We start from the raw sequence: 21,540 nt of genomic DNA, 5'->3' as shown, positions 1-21,540 counted from the left end.
GGGAACCGTCTGCATGGAAAGCGGCTGTCCCCACCCCTGACTGAGCTCCGTTCCCCTTCCTCCTGGGGAAAGAGGCTCTCTCAGTGAAAAAGGGACAGGCAGGGCCGTGCGGATGGAGGAGTTTAATGCAATGGCAACACCATCGTGGCAAAGAGGAAGGGAGGAAATATATTGCACCAGAACACAGGACAAACAGAGGGAACAGACACCCCCTCTCCCACACGAGATGCCCGAGGAAACATGTAACAAAGATGGCAGAAATAGCTTGGAAGGGAGGGAGACGACAAACGACCCAGCCTGGGACAGCAGAAGCCTCAGTCCTGGGCCACAAATAGGTCTTGTGCTGCCTGCATGGCCAAGGCCCCCACATCTCCCCTACACCATGAGTAAGAGGAAAGACACCCCCCCTTCATTTAGGGGTGTCAGACTCAATAGAGGACAGGACTTCTGTGCCTTTAATTACCCTGCTCTCTTTTGAGTCTGGAAACCTTAAAGAGAAACCAGCAGACCCTTGGCTTGGAAATTAAACAAAGGGTCTGCTGGTTTCTCTTTAAGGTTCCCAGACTCAAAAGAGAGCAGGGCAATTAAAGGCACAGAAGTCCTGTCCTCTATTGAGTCTGGCAACCCTACCTTCATTGCATTGAAAGCTTCCTTCTCTTTCCTGCTCCATTAAGGCTGGAGTAGCAACAATTACGAGGCAATCCAATCACCATCTTACTCTACTTGAAGCAAAAAGCAATCAAAGAGTCTTGTGGCACCAGAACAGCTAACAAATGCATTATGGCACAAGCTTTCGTTAAAAATGGAAAGCGTAATGCTGGTGGTCAACAAAAGAGGTTTAAAGACTGTCTCAAGGCAAATCTTTAAAAAATGTAGTATAAACACCGGCAACTGGGAAACACTGGCCTGCGAGCGCTCCAGTTGGAGAACAGCCTTCACCAAAGGTGTCATGGGCTTGGAAGAAACTCGATCTTAGGATGCAAGGGAGAAACGTGCTAAGAGGAAGGCACGCTTGGCAAATCCACACCGTGATCAACTCCCGCCCGGAAACCAATGTCCCCACTGTGGAAGGACGTGTGGATCCAGAATTGGCCTCCACAGTCACTTACGGACCCATTGTTAAAATCTGTGTTTATGGAGGACAATCTTACTCGGCTACGAGGGATCGCCAAAGAAGAAGAAGGAGTCAAGCCCACTTTGTCAGATGCCCTTCTGCCTTCTACATGGGCAAGACGGGTCAGTCTCGATGCAAAAGAGCAAATGGCCCCTGGTCTGGCAGCAGGAATGGCAACAACCAGTGCTTTGATTCTAGGGGGAAAGGGGGTATTGCCAGCACATGCCGCCAGCAAAAAGAACTGGCAATATCCATCAAGCAGAAACTGCCCTTAAGCTTGCCCATGATAGAGAACAAATGAACATCAAAGGAACCATATGGCATGCCATCACTCTGAGTTAAATAAAAACAATGTTGATTAGCATTTTGTGTTAATTAGCAAATGGTGTCCATTGGCTTACCAATGCCACACTACCTGTGCTATTGGTGACTGTTTCTTGGGAGTGTTTCCTTGGCCAACTCACAAGGAATTAGAAACACAACACACACACACACCCTTGAGAATAGAGCATTTTAGAGCTTCCTTTGCCAACTTCCTTGAGAAATGCCGTTACTGAGCTGCGTTGCCAAATGATGAGCATTGCAGTCTTGGATGGCTGCTACAACAGGTCCCATATGCAGACAGACCCTGGATTTGGGGTCAGCCTCGGGTAGAAGGCATCACTCCCCATCTGCTAGCCTGCCCCTTATATAGAGACCCAAGAGATTGCTTTCCGAAACCTTTCTTCACAAAAGCAAGCAGACGCACCCAGGCAGAAATGGTCTGGTTTCTTTTGAGTGACAATGCTAGACAATACTGGCGCTGTGGGTTAAACCACTGAGCCTAGGGCTTGCCGATCAGAAGGTCGACAGTTCGAATCCCTGTGACGGGGTGAGCTCCCGTTGCTCGGTCCCAGCTCCTGCCAACCTAGCAGTTTGAAAGCACATCAAAGTGCAAGTAGATAAATAGGTACCGCTCCGGTGGGAAGGTAAACGCCGTTTCTGTGTGCTGCTCTGGTTCGCCAGAAGCGGCGTTGTCATGCTGGCCACATGACCCGGAAGCTGTACGCCGGCTCCCTCGGCCAATAACGCGAGAGGAGCGTGCAACCCCAGAGTCGGTCACAACTGGACCTAATGGTGAGGGGTCCCTTTACCTTTTTACTAGCTTCATAACACAGAGAGCGCCCCTCTATGTGCAGGCTGCCGGGGGGGGGCAGGAAAAAGAGATATAATTGCTATAAATTATGGTGATTCAGAGGTTTAATTTGAACACAAGCTGGATTTGACTTTGTTGGTGTCTCTGGTAACCTCTCTCTTAAATTACGGATGCTGGCTTATACATGATCTGTATTCTTTTATTGGTACTCTTGCTGTGGGTTTGTCATGGCCTTTGGCAAGAACAATAAACTTATATTGAATTGGATTGAATTTCTGCCTTTATCTGCCTGCCAAGTAAGATTCCCCTTAATGCGTCTGACAAAGAGAAAGCTTTGTGCCATGATAAATTTGTTAGCCGCCTAAGGTGCCCCGAGTCTCTGTGTTTTGCTTTTTCTGCAAGAGCTTGTTGCAGAGAGAGGGTGGAACAGCTCTGGTCCTGGACGGAGCTCCTGAACCAACAGGCCTTCAGGACAAGAAAGATGCTCCTTCTCAAAAAGGTTTTTAAGCAGAGGCCTACCTGCCAGGGTTGCTGCAGCAACCAATGTCCCAAATTGCTGGGGGCTAGATGAGATGGCCCTCTGACGTCCTTCCCAAATCAATCAATCAATCCATGTGATGGACAACAACAATTTGCCATACTAAACGTTACAGGATAAGAGGGCATTGTTTTTTGGGGGTGGGACAATTGTACAAATTAGAAATATTGCAGGAGTCTGAGCCTGCTGCCAGGTGGAGGCAAATAACAAGCCCTGGGTGCAGGAACGCTCCCCCCCCTCAAAATTCTGGCTGCTTTGAGTAATTCAGCAAAAACATGAGCTGTGATTCCTGTGTTGCAGGGGTCCAACTCTACAATTGTGTGATTGTGTGATTCTATAGTGGGGAGCCTCTGGAAAGCAAGATACATTCTGAGATCTCAGAAGGCTCATTCTCCCCCCCCCCCCCCATGAAGGCAGGACCAGCAGGGTGGAGTTTGCTGGAATCTGAAATGAGAAAGAAAATGGAGAGCAGGCTCCGGGGGAAGCCTCAAAACGGGGCCTCCTGGCGATGGCTCAGAACCCAGCAAATGCAAGGCCAGACGTGTCAGGGTGCCCAGCAAGTGTGGGGAAGGGCAGGTCACCGCAGGATACCCTTCCCCACTGCTGGAGATGTCGCGGTTGTGGAACGATGGTGGCCGCGGGTTGGGGTGGCCAACTGCCCATTGTTCTTACTTAGGAGCAGGAGGACACGTAGTGGGTGCCTCTCCTCCCGATGTTCTGCACTCCAGACATTCAACGTGCCAAGTCTCTTTGGATCAAATGAAAAAATAAAGAATAAAACAGCAGCCCCTTTGCTCCCACAGCAGCCAGTGGCCAGAGTCCTTTTCACAGAGTCTGAACAGCGACGGGATACAGCAAGGAGAGGTGCTCAGCACCTTTGACAGGCAGCTCTTGAGCCGTGTAGAAATGGATGACTTCGGGGACGCTATCGAACAGGGCGCTGTTTTGGCCCAAGACATACTTGTTCTCCTTCGTCCGGGTGAATTTCATGTGCATGAAGCCTTGGCTGCTCCTGCCAGAGAGAGAGAGAGAGAGAGAGAGAGAGAGAGAGAAGTTAGAGGTGCTAGTCCTCATGGCTTTGGAAGCTAAGAAAGAAAACACAGCCGAGTTGTTTCCAGAGTTGTTCTGCTTTCATTCACATAGGAAGTTGCTTTGATCAGACCACTGCCCACACCGGCAATATCTAACTGAAAATACCCTCCAAGTGTCCTGATTTCCCAGAGACAGTCCTGGAATTACATAAGCTATCCCAGTTTCTGATTTGATCCCAGAATGTCCCGCTTTTCCTTTTTCCTCCCCTCCACGTCTTGGAGAACAATTAAAAGTGGTGTGTGTGTGTGTGCAAAAGCAAGAGTCCTGTTTACACGGAAAATAAGGCACAGACACCAAATGAAAGAAATGGTGAAACTGGCACACAAGGCCTTTCCTATAATTTTGAAGGAAAATGTCACCAATCCCCTTTAAATTCTTAAAAAATAATAAAATTTTATTTATACCCCGCCCTCCCCAGCCAGAACCGGCCTCAGGGCGGCTGACATCAATAAAATTACAATAAGACATACAAGAAAGAAAAACAATTAATTAAAATGCGGGTTAAAATACAATTGATTTTTTTTTAAAAAAGCAGTCTTATTTTAAAATGGCCCAAATCAAAACCATAAGGGGCCAGACTGAGTCCAGCCCCAAAGGCCAGGCAGAACAGCTCTGTCTTGCAGGCCCTGCGGAAAGATGTCAAATCCCGCAGGGCTCTGGTCTCCTTTGAGAGAGCGTTCCACCAAGTCGGGGCCAATACTGAAAAGGCCCTGGCGCTCATTGAGACCAATCTAGCCTCCTTATGGCTCGGGATCTCCAAAACGTTGTTATTTGTGGACCTCAAGGTCCTCTGCAGGGCATACCAGGAGAGGCGATCCCGTAGATACGGGGGTCCTACTCGCATAGGGCTTTAAAGGTCAAAACCAGCACCTTAAATCTGATCCTGTACTCCACCGGGAGCCAGTGCAGCTGGTAAAGCACTGGGTGAATGTGGTCCTGCGGCAGGGACCCCGTACGGAGCCCCTCCGCGGCATTCTGCACCCGCTGTAGTTTCTGAGTCAGCTTCAGGGACAGCCCTGCGTAACGCGAGTTACAATGCGTCAGCAACCAACCATTTATTAGGAAACGTGTGGAGTGTTTATCCCTTTATTATAAATTGTTTATCAGAAGTAAGTCCCACTGCATTCAATGGAGCTTACTCCAAGGTAACAGGGTTGAGACTGGGCAGCCTTACACTGCAATCTGAAGCATTTTTACTCATTCGCACCGAATTCAAAAGGATTTACTCTCCTATTCTATTCTATTCTATTCTATTCTTATCCTAACTTTTTTCCTGACAGGGACTCAAGTCAGCTTACCACTAAAATTTTATTTAATTCCATGTATCTGTAGACGCTGTTGTACACAATCCCTTCCCTTGCACATTTTTCCTTTACAGCAACCCTGCAAGGTAGGTTCAGCAGAGAGGTTGCCCTTGGCTCAAGGTGACTGATGTACGCGTGCATATGACGTCTATGCATGTGGAGAGATGAAACACAGGAGAAGCTTCCTGATGTAGAATAAAGGTAAAGGGGCCCCTGACCATCAGGTCCAGTCGTGTCCGACTCTGGGGTTGCGGCGCTCATCTCGCTCTATAGGCCGAGGGAGCCGGCGTTTGTCCGCAGACAGCTTCCGGGTCATGTGGCCAGCATGACAAAGCTGCTTCTGGCGAACCAGAGCAGCGCATGGAAACGCCGTTTACCTTCCCGCCAGAGCGGTCCCTATTTATCTACTTGCACTTTGATGTGCTTTCAAACTGCTAGGTGGGCAGGAGCTGGGACCGAGCAACGGGAGCTCACCCCGTTGCAGGGATTTGAACTGACGACCTTCTGATCAGCAAGCCCTAGACTCTGTGGTTTAACCCACAGCGCCACCTGGGTCCCTTGTAGAATAGGGTGTCCCTATTTTCATCTGAGAAATGTTGGAGGGTAGGCACTGACAGGCAGAGGCTGGCTGGGATTTTAGCCTGCCCTACGCAGAGACGTCAGGGACCGAACTCCTTTACATGCAAAGCACCTGCTCAACACACTTTTCCCATAAAGGACTTGGGTCCAGGAGACCCCCCCCCCCCGGTCTCAAGTCTTGGTCCGCCAAAGACAAAATTGGAGGAAGTGAATGTTCCCTAACAGAAGGCAAGAGGGTGCTGGTGGAAAAGAGCAGACTGCAAGAGTCTGAAAATGAATTTCAGGGACACGGCGAATGACTTTTCTGCAGCAAGCCGTCCACGGATCATGAGGTGGGGAGGGAATTGGTGCTGGAGGGAGAGAGGCCGTTTTAATGTTACGGGTTTGACAGAGCAGGGAAGCAGATGAAAGGCCGCGTCCATGGCAGTTGACACGGCTTGGTGTGATCAAAGCGCCAAAGGACTCGGGAGGAGAAGGGGGTCGGGGAAGCCTGGAACGCCAAGCTCTGACTTTTTTGCCGCAGATTACAACTCATCTGTCACTTTGCTTCCCTTCCATTGCAGGCAAGGGATAAATCCCGATGGATTAAAGCACTGCATAATCACGACAGAGGAAGGGGGTGGGAAGCCTGGCGGAGGGGCTGAGCTGGGTCCTGGGTCTGCCCAGAATGAAGCCCAGCTTTAGGGATGCTCTGAGATTCCAACCTTCTCGTTTATTTACTATTTTGGCCTTTGTATATCCCTTCCTCCTCGATCACTGCAGATGGTGACAGCAGTCATGAAATTAAAAGACGCCTGCTTCTTGGGAGAAAAGCAATGACAAACCTAGACAGCATCTTAAAAAGCAGAGACATCACCTTGCCTACAAAGGCCTGTATAGTTAAAGCTATGGTTTTCCCAGTAGTGATGCATGGAAGTGAGAGCTGGACCATAAAGAAGGCTGATCGGCGAAGAATGGATGCTTTTGAATTATGGTGCTGGAGGAGACTCTTGAGAGTCCCATGGACTGCAAGAAGATCAAACCTATCCATTCTGAAGGAAATCAGCCCTGAGTGCTCACTGGAGGGACAGATCCTGAAGCTGAGGCTCCAATACTTTGGCCACCTCATGAGAAGAGAAGAATCCTTGGAAAAGACCCTGATGTTGGGAAAGATTGAGGGAACTAGGAGAAGGGGACGACAGAGGACGAGATGGTTGGACAGTGTTCTCGAAGCTACGAACATGAGTTTGACCAAACTGCAGGAGGCAGTGCAAGACAGGAGTGCCTGGCGTGCTATGGTCCATGGGGTCACGAAGAGTCGGACACGACTAAACGACTAAACAACAACATATCCCTTCCTCTTCCTCCAAGAAGCTCAAGGTCAGGTGCCTCATTTAATCTTCACAACGACCCTTGAGAGGAAACAGCGACTGGCCCCCAAAGTCGCCTGGCCAGCTTCGTGGCCAACTGGAGATTTGTACCCTGGCTTCTCCAAGGTCCTCCCTCTAACCACTACACTGCAGTGGCTCTCAGGCTCATAGATTTAAAAAGCAAGCATCGAAAAGCATTTAAAGAACATGGATCTTAAGAGAAAGGGTGGCCTCTTCAGTATCAACCAACGCAACACACATGGAAGAGCCAGGCTGGTGTGCTCCCTCTCGGCGCATGCTGAGCCCATGCGGTCGCACATGGAGGCCCCAAGCGATGAATGCTTCATCATGTTCATGCACAGATCAGAGGGACAGATGTTCTTTGCTCTCTGAACAGCAGGGCTGGCTATCAAATATTTATCTTGGTGCAAAGGAAGGGGGAGGGAAAAGGTTCTCTCGCTCTCCGCTGGGGGCCTTTGGGGCATCCCATAATAGCAGGGCAGCCCCTTTTTGGCCTCTTCATCTTGCATGTCCCAAGATCACTGGCCCAGTGGGGCGGACGTAAAAGTGTCGCCTCTGGGGCAGACAGCTCCTGCGGTTTTGGTATATGAATTTCAGGGATTAAATGTCTGGTGTCTTTTTGGCTTGCTGCTGTTTTTTCATTTCTTGAACATTTTGGTTGCTTTTACTACTACTACTACTACTACTAATAATAATAATAATTTATATCCCACCCATCTAGCTGGGTTTCCCCAGCCACTCTGCGCAGCTTACAACATATAAAACACAACAAAACATCAAACATTAAAAAAACAAGATATCCTATACCAGGGATGGCCAACTCCCAAGACACTGCAATCTACTCGCAGAGTTAAAAACTGGCAGTGATCCACCCCCTTTTAAGGGGTTCAGGTCAAAGTTGTTGAACTTTTTTTAAGGAGGGGGAAAGCCACGTTTTTTAGGGGTGCTGGGCAAAAATGATGAGCTTCTTTGGGGGAAGCCAGTGATCTACCACAGACATCCAGTAATCTACTGGTAGATCACGATCTACCTGTTGGACGTGCCTGTCCTATACAAGCAACAAACAAACAAACCAATAAATCATTAATACCAACAACAACAACAACAAACAGTTTGCAGTTATACCCAAATTAAAGTAACTGCCACCCCCCAACTAAATACTTAACCAACACCAGCCCAACAAAAATGAAACAGAGGAATCAAAATCAGAACTGTCTAAAACATTTTACAACATTTTAGCCAGGTCCCCCAACCCAAGCGCTGTTCCAGCCACGTCCCGGTGGCCCCCAGGAGCCTCTCTGAGCTGTCCAGAGGGGGTTTGGGCCCCCCAGGCCAGGGGGAAACGGGCCTTGCAGCAGGTAGCAGGTCTTTTTTCCAGCACTCGGGCAGCAGCAAATAGATTCATTGCTTTAGACTTTTTGCAAACCGCTTCAAGGTTTGTTATGATTATGATTATTTAGATCAAACGGCATATAATTTTTGTAAAACCAATAGCTTGTATGTTTTTAGCTTATCACAGCTTTTAATTTTCAGGAAGTTTTAGTTGCTTTGTTTGCACACCCTGCCATTTTGGGAGGCAAAACTCCCATTTTTCATATTTCTTTTTCTTTCTTTTTTTCGTCAGACAACATTTAGCTTGTTAAGTACCGTATGTTTGATGATGAAGTGCATAAACTGCTTTTGAAAAACCAAAGTATCTCCATTGCACCTTCTGCAAATGTCAGGAAATGCTAAATCATCATCATAAGAAAAATAACATTAATATATAATATACCTGCAGGTACTTGGCAGTCATCCTTTAAGGATTTTGATGTGATTTTACATACCTCTTCCCAAGCAAAACTAAATTAGATTAGATTAATTTAACCAGCATATATTTCAGATCCAAAAGTTGCGTTGCAACTTTTTTTTTTTTTGCAAACCTCGTTTTTGGAATTTGAAATCTGGAAAAGTCAACATGCCCAGCTCCTGGAATGTTCCTTAAGATTCCCAGTTTGGAAAGCGCAGACAGGGAAGAAAATGCCCGCTTACCTGAGGGAGAGAGAGTAGTCGTTGCGGCTGGTCTCGCTGTTCCGAACTAAGTAGCTTCCTTCCTTGCAAAGGGTCAGGAGGGATTCCGCGTCGGCTCGGCTGATTGTGCCGTGAAACCACCTGGGGGGGGTGAGGGGGGTGAGAGGAAGCCCAGCAGGGTCACAGCTTGCAAATCCTCATCCCTTTGCCCAGATTCTCCCCTTCCTCTACCTTTGCTTCTCTGAGCATCCTTTCCGGGGCCGGCTCACCTATGTGGCAATGAGAGGCGACTGCCTAGGGCAGCAGGACTCCCAGGGGCAGCGGAGGCAGCTTCCAACAGATGCTTTGCTTGCTGCTGCTGCTGGATGGGGACCATTGGAGGCCGGATCCTTTTCAGCAACACCCCCACAGTGATCTCCAGGCAGGTAAGAGCCACTGCCGGTCTCCTCTCATCTTTAGGTAGGTAATAGCTGCCCTCTGGGGTCTCCACTCGCCACAGCCTTTGACTCCCACTTTAACTATCAGGTAAGGTTGACCTGATTCCCCCTTGTTCCTGATGGAGATCTTCATTCACCATGTGTTTCCCTGGTGCAGGGAGCCTTTTGCAGTTCGCCTCGGGTCCTCACCAAAATATCTTGGGCAGGCCCCGATTCCTCCATTGGTCAGTGGCTCCAGACAGCGGCAGATGGCCCGTTTGGGAAAACGGGGTACCACCCCACCACCCCAAGACTGCCTCCAACCTCATTATTATTTTATTAAACTTGTATACCACCTTTTATCCACTGTCTCAGGGCAGTTCACAACATAAACACACAAGATGAAAACGCAAAACACCCCCACAAACCCATAATTCCCTCTCCCCCCACAAACACGTTGAAAAGGTTAGGTAAAGGCTAAGAGGCCCCTGGCCATCAGGTCCAGTCGTGTCCGACTCTGCGGTTGCGGCGCTATTCTCGCTCTATAGGCCGAGGGAGCCAGCGTTTGTCCGCAGACAGCTTCCGGGTCATGTGGCCAGCATGACAAAGCTGCTTCTGGCGAACCAGAGCAGCGCACGGAAACGCCGTTTACCTTCCCGCCGGAGCGGTCCCTATTTATCTACTTGCACTTTGATGTGCTTTAGAACTGCTAGGTGGGCAGGAGCTGGGACTGAGCAACGGGAGCTCACCCCATCACGGGGATTCGAACCGCCGACCTTCTGATCAACAAGCCCTAGACTCTGTGGTTTAACCCACAGCACCACCAAGGTTATGGGCTGTTAATCAACCCAAGGCCTGGCTGAAGAGGAAGCTTTTTGCCTAGTACCTAAAGATATGTAATGAAGGCACCAGGCAAGCCTCCCTGGGTAGAGCATCCCACAAGCAGGGAGCCACTGCAGAAAAGGCCCGTTCTTGTGTTGCCCCCCACCTCTGGACTTCTCGAGGAGGAGGCACACAAAGGATGATCAGAGGATGATCGCAGAGTCCAGCAGAGACAGCTTTAAAGTACAGTGGTACCTCTACTTACGAATAACTCTACTTACGAATGTTTCTACTTACGAATGGAGCTCCGTCCGCCATCTTGGATGCGGTTTAGATAGGAATTTTTCTACTTACAAATTTTTAGATAGGGTTGCTTCGACTTACGAATTTGTTCTCCCAATGCATTCCTATGGGATTCGACTTACAACTTTTTCCGACTTACGAATGTGCGTTCGGAACGCATTAAATTCGTAAGTAGAGGTACCATTGTAGATCAGCCACACTGGGCGCTGCGCCGCAGGGGCTGCCACAACAATGCAGTAGAACAGAGCTTGAGAAGCAGGGGGTGCCACATTTTAAGAGCACCAGGATCTTTGAAGGAGTAATGCACAAAGAGGGAAGGGGTATGGAGAAGGGCTGTAGAAAGTCAGGGCTTGTCCTGCCATCCCAAGGAAAACTGCTCTTTAGCGCTCAATAGGCAATTTGGGTTTCCTATATAGGCAAAATGGACCTATCCATTCTGAAGGAAATCAGCCCTGCGTGCTCACTGGAGGGACAGATCCTGAAGCTGAGGCTCCAATACTTTGGCCACCTCATGAGAAGAGAAGACTCCCTGGAAAAGACCCTGATGTTGGGAAAGATGGAGGGCACAAGGAGAAGGGGACGACAGAGGACGAGATGGTTGGACAGTGTTCTCGAAGCTACGAACATGAGTTTGACCAAACTGTGGGAGGCAGTGGAAGACAGGAGTGCCTGGCGTGCTCTGGTCCATGGGGTCACGAAGAGTCGGACACGACTAAACAACAACAACAAAGATTGCCATTTGTTCCAATTGATCACCAAAAGAGCCAGTTTTCCCTTGGAAAGGAGCAGGGCAAGGGGAGAAAGCAATTGGACCACGCTTTCTGTGGCACACAGGTAGAAGTGTGGGTAGACAGTCCTGAGCTATATTGACCAGTGGCCTGCCTTCCCATAATACAGCTTCCTCTTTAAATCAGGCTCACGAGGACTAGAATCTTACTTTATTAACAAGGGGAGGAGTATAGCTCAGTGGTAGAGCCACATCAGCTCAATCCCCAATGGCATCTCCAGGTGGGGCTGGGTAGGTTCATACGGGGAGAGGTGGTCCTTGATCCTTCATAGGTCCAAACCAGCACTTTGAATTGGGCCTGCCTAGAAGCTGATTGACCAGCAGTGCAGTCTGGCACTCTATCCTCCAACCATCTTGCCCTGGAGAGCAACGTGGCTGCTGAATTCTGCACCAGCTGAAGTTCTGGGCTGACCTCCCTGTTCTTTAATGCCTAGACTGATACTCTCGAGTTGCATCCTCTTTATAGCTCCCTCCTCCTCCTCACACGTCTCTCTCTAAGGTGACAGTATGAGAAAACCTCCCCCCCCCTTCACCTAATGCTAGAACTTGCATAAATGCAGTGAAATGGGATGTTGGAAGATTCAGGACAGAGAGAGCAAAGTCCTTCTTCACACAGCATATTGTTTAATGATGGAACTCCACCCCGAAGGAGGCAGATGGGCACCACCGTGGAACAGCTTTCAATGAGGACTGGACAAAGTCATGGAGGAGGAGAAAGTCTGTGAGCACCTAGAAAGAAACTCTGTGATCACTAAAAGTCAGCATGGGTTTCTGAAAAATAAGTCATGTCAGACTAACCTGATCTCATTTTTTGACAGAATTACAAGCCTGGTAGATGAAGGGAACGCTGTGGATGTAGCCTATCTTGATTTCAGCAAGGCCTTTGACAAGGTGCCCCATGATATTCTTGTAAAGAAGCTGGTAAAATGTGGGCTAGACAATGCTACCATTCAGTGGATTTGTAACTGGCTGACTGACCGAACCCAAAGGGTGCTCATCAATGGCTCCTCTTCATCCTGGAGAGTAGTGACTAGTGGGGTGCCACAGGGTTCTGTCTTGGGCCCAGTCTTATTCAAAATCTTTATCAATGACTTGGATGATGGGCTTGAGGGCATCCTGAGCAAGTTTGCAGACGACACCAAATTGGGAGGGGTGGCTAATACCCCAGAGGACAGGATCACACTTCAAAATGACCTTAACAGATTAGACAACTGGGCCAAAGCAAACAAGATGAATTTTAACAAAGAGAAATGTAAGGTACTACACTTGGGCAAAAAAATGAAAGGCACAAATACAGGATGGGTGACACCTGGCTTGAGAGCAGTACATGTGAAAAGGATCTAGAAGTCTTGGTAGACAACAAACTTGACATGAGTCAGCAATGTGATGCAGCAGTGTGATGCATTGCAGGGGTTGGACTGGATGACCCTTGGGATCCCGTCCAACTCTTATGATTCTAAGATGAGAGGTCGCCTTGATTCTCTCCTCTGAGGACAAAGCAGCAAGCAGCCTGACTGCCTTGTTCTTCTCTGGAGCAAGTTAGCTTAGAACAGGCACCCCCAAACTCGGCCCTCCAGATGTTTTGGGACTACAACTCCCATCATCCCTAGCTAACAGGACCAGTGGTTGGGGATGATGGGAATTGTAGTCCCAAAACATCTGGAGGGCCGAGTTTGGGGATGCCTGGCTTAGAACTAGAATCCCTTTTCTATCCAAGTTGGGCACTTGGATAGAATAAATAAACAAAAGTGTGATTGTGTTCTTCCTCTACAAGCATCTCTCTCTCTCTTTGTGAGATTGCAAGAGAAGCGTCATCTCTGGACAGTTAGCAAAATGAAAGAAGGGCACCCAGGTAATTTCTAGTGAAGGTTACAGACACGAGACTCCTAATAGAATCATAGAATTGCAGAGTTGGAAGGGACACAGAGGGCCATCTAGTCCAACCCCCTGCGATACAGGAATCCTGCCCACAACCATCCCTGGGTGGGCTCACACCACCAACCTCCTGGTTAACAGCCAGATGCACTGGTCCAGGCTTCCCCAAACTGCAGCCCTCCAGATGTTTTGGCCTACAACTCCCATGATCCCTAGCTAACAGGACCAGTGGTCGGGGAAGATGGGAATTGTAGTCCCAAACATCTGGAGGGCTGAAGTTTGGGGGTGCCTGCACTGGTCCATTGTGTTCCTAATGTTAAGGCACATTGGGTGGGGGGGGGAGGGTTGATTGAAGGTTTCAGCCCCACCTTCCAGTTTCCCATGGCTGTAAAAAGGACAATTTACTGGAGCAGTACATTTTCAATAATTTGGTCAATAGCGGCTAACAAGAAAAATTACCCAGACTAAAATAAATTAAAACATCAACAATATCTAAAAAACATGACAAGAAAGGCAATGATGATAATTCTTTATGACCAGTCAATAGCACTCAGAGGATAATAATGTCCCATTCAGACTCTGACGGAAATTGTGTGCAAGGGAGACAGGGACTTCTTTTACGCAACACAACCTTGATCTTCAAAGCTAGTTTTGCAGTGCCTGAGAGATTTAACTGAACCCAGCGTGAATATTTTATTTTTGCCTTACTCTTGTTGAGCAGCATCAGACACCCCTTCCCCCACCCCAAATGCAATATCCCAAACTGCTTTTGAAACTGTTCCGTCGGAACGGCAAAAAGCCACTTAATTGCAGTCCCTAAAAAAACAAATTTAAAAAATAAAGTTCCTAGTCCATAAGGATGTATGCAGCTATGTGTTGGGGCGATGCTTGAGGAAATTCCAAAAGAGGTTTCCCAAGTCTTTTGGCCTGTAATTCTCTTCCTCAAGGACAGATATTCTTCTTGTAGAGGCCAATAAGTGCCTTGATTTTGCTGGGGAACTTTCCTTCTGGGAAAGCTTGTTTTATCAAAATCGGCTTGGGTCAAATGAAACAGCATGAAGGATGCAAATCAAGCCACTTTGCATAATCTTTGCAAAGCACAGGGGTGTCCATTGGCCTGACTGCATTGCTGAACAATAGCAGCATAGGAAAAGACCTCCCACTACTAGCCCTATGTGATAATCCCCTACACATATGTAGATTTGTACTCTGAGTATTCAAAGTTTCCTGCTCTGTGCGTTGTCTCTGACATTAATCCTGCTTGGATAACATACTTGGGTCCATTAATTCCAATGGGTCTGCTGTGAGGAGGATTCAGTTTGAGACAATCTTCTAACTCACAAGGTGGAACCCAAGATGAGTCCTCCTGGATCAGGCAGGGCCGGTGCTAGGGCTTTTTGCGCCCTAGGCAAAATCACCTCCTGGCGCCCCTGCGTCCCCTCCATAGGCGGGAGGAGCGCAAGCCAAAAGGAGAGCTCAGTGGCCTCCTGCCTATGGAGGGCATGTTGTGAGCTCCTCAGTGCCAGTGTGTCCATTTAGGCGAACTAGGCAGTTGCCTAGAGCGCGTAAATGGAGGGGGCGCAAAAACCCCGTGCCACTGCTGCCCTCCCACGGCGCGCGCTCACGCTCCTCCCGCCTATGGAGGTCCTATGGAGCGCGAGTCAAAAGGAGAGCTCAGTGCCCTCCCGCCTATGGAGCGGACGCTCTGTGAGCTCCTAAGCGGCTGCAACGAGCGAGCGGCGACGGCAGCGCCCATAGCTGAAGGCTCTCCTTTTGGCTCGCGCTCCTCCCACCTATGGAGGGCATGCTGTGAGCTCCTCAGTGGTGGCTGAAGGCTTTAGCTACATTGCTCCGTGTCCGCTTCTCTGGGGCAACAGAAAACAACCTTTCTCCCTCTTCTATATGACATCCTTTTATATATTTGAACATGGCTACCATATCACCCCTTAACCTTCTCTTCTCCAGGCTAAACATACCCAGCTCCCTAAGCCGTTCCTCATAAGGCATCGTTTCCAGGCCTTTGACCATTTTGGTTGCCCTCCTCTGGACACATTCCAGCTTGTCAGTATCCTCCTTGAACTGTGGTGCCCAGAACTGGACACAGTACTCCAGGTGAGGTCTGACCAGAGCAGAATACAGTGGTACTATTACTTCCCTTGATCTAGACGCTACACTCCTATTGATGCAGCCCAGAATTGCATTGGCTTTTTTAGCTGCTGCATCACACTGTTGACTCATGTCAAGTTTGTGGTCTACCAAGACTCCTAGATCCTTTTCACATGTACTGCTCTCAAGCCAGATGTCACCCAACCTGTATTTGTGCCTTTCAATTTTTTTGCCCAAGTGTAGTACTTTACATTTCTCCCTGTTAAAATTCTTAATCTTACGGTCATGGGTTTGAGCCCCACATTGGGCAAAATACTCCTGCATTGCTGGGGGTTGGGCTAGATGGTCCTCAGGGTCCCTTCCAACTCTGCAGTTCTATGATTCTGTGATCATGAGTTCATCTGCAGGACCATTGTTGGCCGTTCCCTGAGTTGGCAAGGGAGTCTACATTCGCTCTGTCCTCTGGAACACACTGCCACTAGAGATTCAGCCGGCGGCCTCCATCTCAACTTTTAAATACCTGCTGAAAACGTTTCTATTCTAAGGTCTACTTAGGAATGCATCTATCCATCACAGTTTGTTAATTTCTGATTTTAACATTTCCGCATGGTTTTCATTGCATAATTTGAGGCACAATGATTGCAAATCACTTTTATCGATAGCAGTATTACACTTACTTACTTGCATGCATGCATGCATGCATGCACACATAGGTATGTGTGTATGGCAATCCCCCATCTATGCACATTGAATACGAGCATGACTGCACACTTGCACATCACAAAGAACCTGGAAGTGACCCAAAAACGTCACCAAAAGGGTTGTAACGGGGCGAGGTGGAAGAGGGTGTTTGCAGGCTTCCCCAATGGCATTTCAAATATACGCACCTCAGAACATAACCCCCGCTTAAATGGGGGGGGGGGGTTGCCTGTACACACACACATGCAGGAAGGAACCCGATGAGTTTTTGATATGCTACTATTTAAATAATTGCAATAACTAAAAATTAAACAAAAAAGCAGTATACACAGCCAATATCTTCCTTATGTAGCGTAAATGACTCATAGAATCACAGAAGTGGAGAGCTGGGTGAAGCCCCCAAGGGTCATCTAGTCCAACCCCCTTGCTTCCCTTTATACCTGGAACTCCCCTCCAAGGCACCACAGATGTCCCACAGTCCTTTGCTACCTGCAACTCTCCTTGGAGAAAGAAGGAACGTTGGTGCTGGCCCACAAATGCATTTTTACGTGGGTATCGAGGCTTGCTGGCACACACACACACCCCATCACTTACGCCTGGTCTTCCAAGGGCAGCGAGGGGTCAATGCGCTCCGCAGCAGGAAGGCTGTGTTCAGGGCTCTGTGACCGGACAAACTTGGAGCTCCCCGTCAGGTGCGGGCGCCAATGTTCTTTGTGCGTGGAAGAGGCAGCGGCGAGGGACGTCCACTCCCAATCTGGGGTCTCAAACTGCACTGTGTGGGGAGTGGAAGGGACCTGTTAGACTGGGGGGGTTCAACTGCTGCCCAATGGATGGTTTTAAAATAAAATAAAATAAAAATGCTCCCCCCCCCGGTGGTAAACAGATAAAGTAAATCTTCTAAGCAAAAACATAAGCATTGAACTGTATGCATTGCACTGCCTAGACCAGAGCATGAGACTCTTGATCTCAGGGCCGTGGGTTTGAGCCCCACCTTGGGCAAAAGATTCCTGCATTGCAGGAAGCTGGGCTAGACAGCCCTCATAGAGTCCCTTCCAACTCTATAATTCTAGGAATTAAGCAAATGTTATGGAGAAAGTGTGATGTGGTGGTTGAATACAGACAAAGGATTTCTTTTAATCACGCTGCATTGTGTTGATTAGCTTACCAATGCCAGGATACCTGTGCTACCCACGATTCTTTCGTGTGAATGATTTCCTAACGACAGTTCAAGGTCAAAAGCATGCCAACTTAACATCAGAAGAGGCTGCTGGATCAGGCCAAGGGCCCATCTAGTCCAGCTTCACAATGGCACTCTCCTCTCCTGTGGCTTTCAACGGAGGCACAAAGAATTTGTCCGTTCCTTTTTTAAAGCCATCTAGGCTGTAATCCTTTCATTGGGCTGTGAAGCCTTTCAGGCTCCCCGTAGCCAATGCAGTATTTGTTAAGGAAAGGCCTTCAAATACCATGGCACTGTTTTCATTTTCTGTATATTAACCGATCTGAGGGCTTTTATATTGCTTTAATTCTATTCCATTTGAATTACTTTCCAATGACGATCTCTTATACAGTATGTATTTAGCTGTTTGCATTTCTTATTTATTTTTTCACAGCATTGATAACCACGCTTGATTCGCTTATGCTTGAATATTTACAGCTGGCAAAATCAACTAACTCAATAAGAGAAGGACCATCACAAAAAAATATCAAAAGAATGGAGTGCCTATAAAAAATATCTAAAAATGTACTATCCAAACAATTCTTGACTAGCAGAAATAGAGTAACGTTTGAGAAAAAGAAAGAAGAGGAGAACAGAAAAAGAAGGAGAAGGAAACAGGAAATTTATAACATCAACCCGTGGTATAAAAAGAATTTGATATTGTATAATTGGGAGGTCTGGAAGTATCTAAGACATAACAGGAAGAGATATACCAGTCATAAACCGTTCACGTTACGAACAAAGTTTTTTGCGTTTGATTATATATTACTTACACATCATATCTGTAATTTTTGTTTTTGTTATGCATTTGTTGAATCGGAAATCATTCCGTATATCGATGCTATATCTGTATAAATTTCTTTTTAAACAATAAAGTTTATTTTTTTTAAAAAAAAAGATAACCATGCTTGATTGTAAAAACAAAACACATTGAAGCAGTTTACAAAAGATAATACGAAAGATCGAGAAAAATTTACAACCCTACTTTGAAGAATACAAAAGTTAAAAAGCACTAAAACAGATTAAAACCATGTCAACTTCCTAAGAGTCTGGGAAGGCATGTTTGTTTTTAGAAGGCACCTGCTTGACCTCAAGAGGCAGGGAGTTCCAAAGGGCAAGGACTGCCACCTGCAACGATGGAGCTCTTACAAATGCAGAGCAGGGATTGCGTGGCACCTGGAATGGTGCCGATTTCATTTTATCTGCGTCATTTTGTGTAAGCTGCCTTGAGTCCCAGTCTGAGGAAAAGGCAGAATAAAAATTGTAATAGAAGAAGAAGAAACCTAATTTATCACTGTTTTTAATCCTTTGGTCATATTTCTTTTTAAATTAATACAACCTTCTTCACAATCTTAATCTTGGGGTGGGCTTGTGACAGGATGTGGAAAATGCAGGTGGGGGGGCAGTAGCACATGGGACATGCCACGCATCCATGTGCAAACCAGCTGTCATGAATGTGGCAAGCACAGGAACAGCAGCAGGTAAGAGGGATGAAAGAGAGACGAATCAGAAGAGGAAGAACAAGAGGAAAGTCCAGGGAGAAAAGGAAACAAATACAGAAAAGCCAAGGCAGGCTTCCAACAGACATTAAAATACAATAATCTATTAAACATTAAAAGTTTCCCTAAACAGGGCTGCCTTCAGATGTCTGCTAAAAGTCAGATAGTTGTTTATTTGATTGACATCTGGTGGGAGGGCGTTCCACAGGGCGGGTGCCACCACCGAGAAGGCCCTCTGCCTGGTTCCCTGTAACCTCACTTCTCGCAGTGAGGGAACTGCCAGAAGGCCCTCAGAGCTGGACCTCAGTGTCCGGGCAGAACGATGGGGGTGGAGATGCTCCTTCAGGTATACTGGACCAAGGCCGTTTAGGGCTTTCAAGGTCAGCACCAACACAAAAGATCTTTCCAACCCAGGGGAGAGAGGCTGAGGTGGGTAAGAGGTTAAAAAAAGACGGTCACCTTCTGGATCTAGGGATTCCTCTGTGCCCGTGAGTTGTCCTACTGGAGGTGGCCAGGGCAAGACTTTATTCTCCTTAATGTCTACTGCAATGGGAGAAGGCATCATGGAGGAGAGGAGAGGAGAGGAGAGGAGAGAGAGAGAGAGAGAGAGAGAGAGAGGAGGGAGAATGTTGGGAGGGAGGCCATGTGAAGGGAGAAGCACAAGTCAGGAGTGGAGAAGAGATGGTGGGAAGAGAGAAGGAAAGGAAGGGAATAAAAAGAGAGGAGGAGGAGGAGGAGGAGGAGGAGGAGGAGGAGGAAGAGGAGGAGGAGGAGGAAGAGGAGGAGGAGGAGGAGGAGGAGGAGAAGAAGAAGAAGAAGAAGAAGAAGAAGAAGAAGAAGAAGAAGAAGAAGAAGAAGAAGAAGAAGAAGAAGAAGAAATTGAAATTATGGGGAGAGGAGCATAAGAGGGAAGAGGAGAGAGGACAAGGAAACATGAGAAGAAATGGGAGAACATGATAACAGAGAATAAGATGGAGCAGAGGAATTCATGAAGACAGGAGGAGAAATTTGGTGGAAAGGGGAGAAAAGAAAGCATGATGAGAGGGAAGAGGAGCAGAAAACATGGAGAGGAGGGAGAGAAGTGTGTCGAGATGAGAAAGAGGAAGGGAGGAAAGAGACAAAACAGACATGATAAAAAAGAAAAGATCTAATGACGGACAGACAAGGGAAGACGGGCGGTTGCCCCCTCAGCCCCCTCCCTTCACAACAGCCATTCTCTGAGTCTTGCCCCCGCTGTTTCCTCAGTTCTTTTTAATGAAATAGGTGCTTTATTTCTGCTTGACACTGCAGAGGACTGGAGGATACATAATCTTTTTTTATAATATATAATAATAATGTTATTTTTAAAGCTATAATATTGATGGAGTATCCTGTTTCAGTTCCCCCCCCCCAACCTGTTCCTCTTAAAGCTGGCAAAATAAAACAAAAGCCAAAGAAGTTCCTTACAGTTCAGCAATTTGGAGCTCCATTCATAACAAAAGTTTTAAAACTTTTAGAATGCAAATTACGTTTCTCATAATTCTGCATTTTTTATACGCCAAATGTGATCATTTAAAAGCAAAGCCCAGTTATACACAATGCATTTTATGTTCCAAAAGGAACAAAGTGACATTTGATTTGTAAAGCGTGGTTTTAAAAAAGCATATTTCCCCCCTTTTCTCCCAAAATTTCTGTCCCTGAAAGAAGACCCAGGAATGGGAGGCTTGGGAGTGGGGAGAAGCTGGTGGCAAAAATAAAAGAGCAAGGAGGACAAAGAACGAGGAAGAATTTCAAGGAACGGCGCTGAAACGCAGAGAAGATTAAACAGAAAAGTTTGGCTCTGTCTCGTGGCTCAGGGATGCTTCCAGAAGACAGCGAAAATTGGCTGAGGAGCTCCAAAAACCTGGAGTCAGAGTCTACTCTGAGGAGGACTTAGCTGGGGAGACAAGTGTACAGGTAGTAAGGGGTTTCATATAAGGGAGATAATTCCCTACGCTCTTGGTGGTGTTTTCTTAGCCAGGTCGACTTCTGACTGCGTATAATCTGTGTGAAGCGTACTTTAAAGGGCCACTGGAAACTGGGATATATGATTTAAGTTAAGCAAGTTTCAATACCCAGTTTTCTCCAATATTATTCTTATTATATATATATATATTTCCAAAATGTTTTTCTTTTTGTAAATCTACAAAGAATAAAAATAAAATCAGGATGAAGCACCATCTCAGGATGGCGGAGGGTGTGTGTGTGCTGTGTCCCGTTGGTGAAATGGCTCTCACCATTCTTCTGATAGGAAATGCTCTGCGGAGGAGGGAGACGGAAAATGGGGGGGGGGTTTGAGAGGGGCTAGTTGCGGGGGGGGGGATGCCCCTATTTCCACGTGAGGGAGGTTGGAGAGTATGCTCTCACCTGCGAAGGCCCGAGAGATATGGTTCTTCTTCCACTCCCATGGCTGGTCATATTCATCGGCCGGCCTCTCGTCGTCCTGGGGCAGCCGGCTCTCTCGGGGCTTGCTGGTGGGCCTGCCCTCCGGATCAGCCTCTGGCTCCTTCTCCTCATAGGGGGTGTCGTACAGCTGCAGCCCGATCCGGGATTTCTTCACCCGTTGCTCATCCCGGTCGCTTTTCCGCTGGAAATCTGGAAGGCAGGCCAGAGAGCCGAGACACTCAGGATTCAACAACCACAAAAAAAAAAATGGT

The 21,540-nt window shown here is 47.5% G+C and overlaps 1 protein-coding gene across 3 annotated transcripts in view; it reads right to left on the bottom strand.

Moving 5' to 3' along the window:
* Positions 1-622: 622 nt before the first annotated feature.
* Positions 623-21,540, bottom strand: part of SHD (Src homology 2 domain containing transforming protein D) — a 38,319-nt gene continuing 17,401 nt past the window's right edge. For 2 of the 3 annotated variants that reach the window (XM_060275430.2, XM_060275429.2), the window contains exons 4-7: positions 21,251-21,478; positions 16,745-16,922; positions 9,164-9,283; positions 623-3,799 (exon numbers count right to left, since the gene is read on the bottom strand). In XM_060275430.2, coding sequence (XP_060131413.2) covers positions 3,613-3,799; positions 9,164-9,283; positions 16,745-16,922; positions 21,251-21,478 — 713 coding nt within the window. In that variant the 3' untranslated portion in view covers positions 623-3,612. Of the gene's footprint in view, positions 3,800-9,163; positions 9,284-16,744; positions 16,923-19,324; positions 19,409-21,250; positions 21,479-21,540 lie in introns of all 3 variants that reach the window. The other variant, XM_088672880.1, reaches the window with a different exon arrangement.

The sequence above is a fragment of the Zootoca vivipara genome, chromosome 6 (genome assembly GCF_965207765.1).
Source record: "Zootoca vivipara chromosome 6, rZooViv2.hap1.1, whole genome shotgun sequence".
Classification (NCBI taxonomy): Eukaryota; Metazoa; Chordata; class Lepidosauria; order Squamata; family Lacertidae; genus Zootoca; species Zootoca vivipara.
Note: the sequence above shows the minus strand (reverse complement) of the source record. Positions and strands in the feature narration are given on the sequence as shown.